This window comes from Elephantulus edwardii, unplaced genomic scaffold, assembly GCF_000299155.1.
Source record: "Elephantulus edwardii isolate Elephantulus edwardi_28Jun2011 unplaced genomic scaffold, EleEdw1.0 scaffold00090, whole genome shotgun sequence".
NCBI lineage: Eukaryota > Metazoa > Chordata > Mammalia > Macroscelidea > Macroscelididae > Elephantulus > Elephantulus edwardii.
This window is the reverse complement of record NW_006399840.1, coordinates 1,514,913-1,521,089: the sequence shown is the minus strand read 5'-3', so window position 1 is coordinate 1,521,089 and position 6,177 is coordinate 1,514,913. Positions and strand designations below refer to the sequence as shown.

General features: G+C 55.7%; 1 protein-coding gene across 1 annotated transcript; it reads left to right on the top strand.

The window, feature by feature from the left end:
• Positions 1 to 2,790: 2,790 nt before the first annotated feature.
• Positions 2,791 to 6,177, top strand: SHISA4 (shisa family member 4). The gene is made up of 5 exons (XM_006890543.1): positions 2,791 to 3,072; positions 3,374 to 3,545; positions 4,384 to 4,517; positions 5,498 to 5,665; positions 5,870 to 6,177. The coding sequence occupies exons 1-5, from the start codon at positions 3,000 to 3,002 to the stop codon at positions 5,914 to 5,916; spliced, it is 594 nt and encodes a 197-aa protein (XP_006890605.1). The 5' UTR covers positions 2,791 to 2,999; the 3' UTR covers positions 5,917 to 6,177.

The window sequence follows — 6,177 nt, the reverse complement described above, 5'->3', positions numbered from 1 at the left end:
AGAGCTAGGTGTCCTGGGGAGCAGGAGATGTCAACCAGGAACATGGGCTTTGAAGAGAGATAAAAAAAAAGAAAGAAGCACCCCAAACTCATCGACTCAACCAGTCGAAGCTCGTAACTAACCCTCCACTGGGCTTCTGAGGCTTTAAAAGGCACAGAGGGTATTGAGCCTCTTTCTCTCACGGAGCCCCTGTTGGATTTGAAACTGCCTGAGAGGCATGGTCTTTTAGATCAGCCACCCAGCTTCCAACCATCTGGGCTCCCAGAGCTTCCTGGAGGAAGACTGGTCAGAGAAAACGAGAAAAGTATCAAAGCAGCTAGGAAAAAACACGGAGATTTCTTTTTTCCTGGTAGAAGTTGTACAGAGGGAGAGACTAAAAGACACTGAGAGGTAAGGATACGGAAGAGATAGACCAGGTAAAGAACATATATGGGATGCTTATCCTTGAACAGAAAGGAAAGCTCTCCATCTGAGGTAACTGGCAGTGATTGAGCCCCTCCTGCCAGGGGCGGGGACCCTGGTGTCCATGGCCTCGCAGTCCAGGCATACGTGGAGCTTGTGGTCTAGGAAAACAGGAAGTGGGTGGCAAGGACACAGTGTGTAGGTGGTAGTAAATTGAGAGTTGCCTGTCCCTTTGCTGCTACGCTGATGTCTGTGTCCTGTGTGAAGACATACTCCTACCAATCAACAGACCACCACCAACTTCCTGGGCTGGAACCGATCTTCCCGTTACTCCAGCTTTCCTGCCTGGGTGGGCCCATGCCCACAGGGGACCCAGAATGGGGCTACTTCTCTTTGGGCCACCCACCTCCAACCTATTTGATTTTGACTGGCCCTTCTGTTCCAGGCCTTGATTGCCTCAGCCAAGAACACCAGAAACACTCATTATCCATTACCCATTCCATCGAGTGTTGGGGGTAGAGATGGGAGCTCCATACAGATTTAAAAGACTTGGGTCCTAATCTTGCCCATGGCATTTATTACTCTGTATGCCATTTGTTACTGTATTATTTGGGCAAGTCTTTCACTTCCTTCAGTGAAAAGCTCCTCCCTTCCTAGCTCCTTGTCTATAAAGTGAGACTGATGACTCCTGCCAACTCATGGACTTGTGAAGCGCCTCTGTGTTTTAGTGCTTTGTAAAAGGCTGTATAGAGATTGTTATTGTTGTTGTGTGCCATCCAGTCCAAACCGAACCATAGCTGACTCTCTGGCAGATTTTCAGAGGCAGTTAATCGCGTGGAAGGAGATTACCTCTCTTTCTCCCATGGAATAGCTGGTAAACTATGAACTTTATGCCTTTGGGATTGCAGCAGGGCAGTTTCTTGCCACTAGGCCAGCAGAGCTCTCTCTTGGTAGAGATTAAGTCACAGTTTTAATTTCCTCTCTAGTTTGAAGGGAAGCTCTGGTGGCCTAGCGGCAAGAAGGTGCAGTGCAATCCCAAAAGCACCAGCGGCTCAGTGGGAGAAGGATGGGCAATCTCCTCCCGTGAGATTAAAACCACTCGGAGGGTCAGCTATGGGTTGGTTTGGACTGTATGGTTGTTGTTGTTATATGCCATTGAGTCGCTTGCGACTCACAGCGACCCTATGTACAAGAACCCTAAACTTTGCTCTATCCTGTGCCAACCTCACTGTTTCCAACACACATACTCACACCATCCTAATCACCAAATTGATCCATCTCATCAAGGGTCTCCCTCTCCTGCCCTGTCCCTCCAATCTCCCAAACATGATGTCCCTCTCCAAGGACTGGCCCCTCCTTGCAACATGCCCAAAGTATGTCAGACGAAGCTTCAGAATCCTTGACTCCAAGAGGCAGCCCAGCTTCACCCTCTCCATGACAAACCTGTTTGTTCTCCTGACAGTTCATGGTATATTCAACACTCTTCTCCAGCACCATAGCTCAAAGGTATCAATTCCCTATCATCCCTAGTCACTGTCCAGCTCTCCAATTCATAGCACACAATTGCGAAGACTATAGCCCGGATCAGGCGCACCTTAGTCTACAGCCTGACGTCGTTGCTCTTCAGTACTCTGGAGACTCTATTGTACACAGCAAATAACAATGGTTTGATTAGGGAGCTTGGTGGTCTGGTGGTAAGGAGTTACACTGCAGACCAAATCCACACCAACTGCTCCCAGGGAGAAAGGTGAGCAAGCTCCTGTAGTTACTCCCGGTGGCATAGGGCAGTTACTGACACTTTAGTGGGTGTACATTTAAATGTATACGTGGATCAACTGATTCCCTCAACCCTGGGACACTGTCGGCGGGATTGCCCTGTATGTGAGGTGTGCCGGGAACAGAGAAGGATTTCGTCTTAAAGGATGTCTGCCTGGATGGACCCCAGGTACCCTCAACGTCCTGCGGCACTTGCTGTAAGGCTGTGGTCTGGTGAGTGCCAGCCTTGTCCACTTAAAGGGGGAAGGGGCCATCTCAGGCAGCCAGTGCAGCTGGCAGGGGCAGGCCTGTGGGCGCCGCTAGGGACAAAGCCGCTCTGAGCTGCCTCTCTCAATGGGTCCCTGTGTTCTGGGAGTGGGGGCAGGGTAACTCCCAGCCGCCCCCTCCCTCCCCGCAGGACGTCCCCCACTGGACACTGGAGCGGAGGGGAAAGCTCTGCTCGGCCCCTCCAGGGTGGACCTGGGCGCCCCAGTATTCAGAGATGACACCAGGACCGAGGCTGGCGTGGGCTGCGCCCATGAAGGAAGCGGGGCGGCGCTGCCCACCGCGGCTCGGACAGGACGAGGGGCGGTGGAGCCGGTGACCCGGGAGCGGGGCACAATGGGGCTGGACGAGGCCGGGTGGGCGTCTCCGGTGGGTGGCCCGCTGGGCGGAGCGAGGCGCGGCGCAGGCAGGGTTACCGCGGGCCGGGCCCTTGGCCCCACCCCCGAGGAGGCGGGCGCGCAGCCCGAGTCTGGCGGCCCTGGGCCCCGCGCAGCTCCGCAGGCGCTCGGTGCCTCGGCCCCGACTCCTGACCTGGGCCCGGCCGCCCGAGCCTCACCATGTCCCTGGCGGGGCTCTGCGGGCCCGCGCCGCTCGCTGCCATCGCCTTGCTGGTGCTGGGGGCCCCGCTGGGTAAGGGCTCGCGGAGCGAGGCGGGGTTGTGGGGACGGAAGACGAGCTGACCCGAGGTGCCTCGGCCTTGGTGGTGTGGCCCTTGCCCCGGATCCTGCGGGGTCAGCAGGGCGCAGAAGCAAAGGGGCGCCCGGGGTGGGGGGTCAGTAGAAGCTGACCCTGGGGCGTGGGGGCTGGGGGCTGACACCCTCAAAGTGTTGTCTGGGAGGCAGCGGGCCAGGGGGGCCACTGGAGAGTGGGGCTAGGGCGGCTGCAGATGAACCGGCCCGGTGACCACTGGGCACCGCACCCCTGCTCGCAGCGCTGGCCGGCGAGGACTGCCTGTGGTACCTGGACCGGAATGGCTCCTGGCATCCAGGCTTTGACTGCGAGTTCTTCACCTTCTGTTGCGGGACCTGCTACCAGCGGTACTGCTGCAGAGACCTGACCTTGCTCATCACAGAGAGGCAGCAGAAGCACTGCCTGGCCTTCAGGTGGGCCTCTTGCTTTCTCATCCACACCCCTTGGCTCATTTCCTCCTCTCAGGAGGCCTCCCTGGCCGTCCTTTCCTGCCCCCCAGCCCCTTGCCTCCCTACCACCTCCACACACACTCCCACCTGAAACCCAAGAGTCCAGCTCGATGATAGAAGCTGGATGGTGAGAGCCGGCCTTGGAAGTGCCACCATTGAGCTTGGGCTGGTCTAAGAGCTCTGTCTGGAGCCCTCTCGTTCCTGCTGTCCTGTGGAGGGAAGTCAGGGATTGACACCCACACCGCAGTGAGCAAAGCCCCAAAGCTCTGGTAAGAAGGCAAGAAAATTGGCTTTGATTCCCAGGCCCACTTCTCATGAACTGTGTCATCCTCTTCAGTACTGTGCCTTCAACGGGCCATTGTTTCCTCTTCATGAATATGAAGTTGACAAAATGTGTGGTTTTCAAACCTCCCTTTGAAGTTCATAGAGCTAATAAACTATATTGATGGAATTGGGGTTGGGAAAAGAGATGGCTATTGATTCCTAAGGCTCCTCCCAGTGCCAACATGTTGTTAAGTCTAATCAATTAAGTCCATGTAGGAGCCGTGAGGGAGGGGGAGGGCACTACAAATCCCAGCATGCCTCACATTAAGTCAGGCAGCAGAGCCCTCTGGGAAGTGGAGGTCCCCTAAGATCTCCTCCACAGGGACAGCCACCGGCCAGAGCCCCACAAGGAGTGTCAGAGCCCAGCATGCTGTAGCCCCCTGCTGGCCACGAGTTGGAGCACAGTTTTCTGGCCACCATAATGAGGACGCCCTCCTCTCAGTGCTGGAAGGTGAGAGGACCTGTTCTTTGTCCAAAGTCCCAAGACCATAGCAGGCATCGCCTCAGCTGTGATCCTCTTCGTTGCCGTGGTTGCCACCACCATCTGCTGCTTCCTCTGCTCCTGTTGCTACCTGTACCGCCGGCGCCAGCAGCTGCAGAGCCCGTTTGAAGGTACACGGAGGACTGGGCAAGTGGGCTGAGCCTGCAGAGAGGTCCACAGTTTGTGAATTCTGTAGTAGGAGTACTTCTGTTTCCACACACAGGCTAATGTGTAAACCCAGAAGGGTGCTTGTAGACCGTTGGCTGTTAGATTCTGTCCCAGAATGTGTCTGAACCTTAGACTGTATGTTCAAAAAAGTGCTTATACTTGGATGTGCAGATGTGCACTGAGGGGGCACTTTCCACAATCGCCTGAGTACATGCATGTGCGATGAGGCTTGGAAAGTGCATGACTTTGTATGTACGCAAGAGGTAGTCAATAGCTCTTGCTGTCAATTGCCACTGGGTCAATTCTCACTCATTATGGCTACTCCATAGGTATAAAACAGAACTGTTCTATAGTGTTCTCATGACTGTGACCTTTTGGAAGCAGAGCACAAGGACTATCTTCTGAGGCTCCTCTAAGTGGTCCCGAACCATCAACCTTGCAACTAGTGTAATTGACTACTTACATCTGTTCCACCCAAGGAATGCAGACAGGGGATATGAATTGGGTTCTGCAAGATCTAATGGGATGGGTGCTTGTAGGGCATGGAGACTTTGTACAGAAGAGGATGTCAGTGTGGGTATAGGAGACAAAGACTGGGGAGCCCCTGTGGTGGCTGCTCTGCTGAATGACAAGATACCTGGAACTGCCCCCTCCTTGCCCGAGTGGGACATGCCCCAGGCTGTGCTCTCTGGCTCATGAGGTCTCCGAAAGCAGCTGGGAGGAGCACATGTGCTCACCACAGAGGGGCCAGCTGGGGCCACCTGCACGGCTTCGTGCTGAGTCCTATCCACAGGGACAGGGAGGCGAAGGCAGCAGGTGGTCAGCCTGGGGTTGGCTCGAGGCCAGCGGCCCCAGAGTGTTTGCTTTGGTTTCCTGAGGAGGAGGAGGAAGTTCCCTGCAAGGAGATGGAGCTCTGAGTGCCCATCCTTGTCCCCCTGCCTAGGCCAAGAGATTCCCATGACAGGCATCCCAGTGCAGCCAATGTACCCGTACCCCCAGGACCCCAAAGCTGGCCCTGCACCCCCACAGCCTGGCTTCATGTACCCACCTAGTGGTCCTGCTCCACAGTATCCATTCTATCCTGCTGGCCCTCCCATCTACAACCCTGCAGGTAAGGGAGCCCTCTAGAGCCCTGGTCCCTGCCTTCTCTCCACCCCATCCTCTGAGACCACCTGCTCCTCGACTGCTCCAGCTGGAGCCGGAAGGGCCTGCCCTTATGGATTCTACCTCCTGAAAAGGGGGTAGAGGGGAGGGCAGGGGCGTTTCTCATCTCCTTGTCCAACTGCTGACCCTCACTTGTTTTCTTGGCTTTCAGCTCCGCCTCCGTATATGCCACCACAGCCTTCCTACCCTGGAGCCTGAGGAACTGGCAGTGTCTCTACTGTCCCTTTGGGACACCAACCCGGGGAGATGCCCCCATCCTGTACTTGCGTCTGACCCTGGGGGTGGGCAAGGGTCCTCTGGCCATCAGGCCGTAGACTAAGCCAAGCCCTGGGTCCCAAAAGGGACAGAGCCTCAGGGAAATGGAACAGGAAAATGAGCTGGAACCAGGCCATAATTAAGGGGTGGGTGGGGAGGGTTTGGGACTGGTGAACTTATTTTTATTGGGGGATAAGGGAGCGA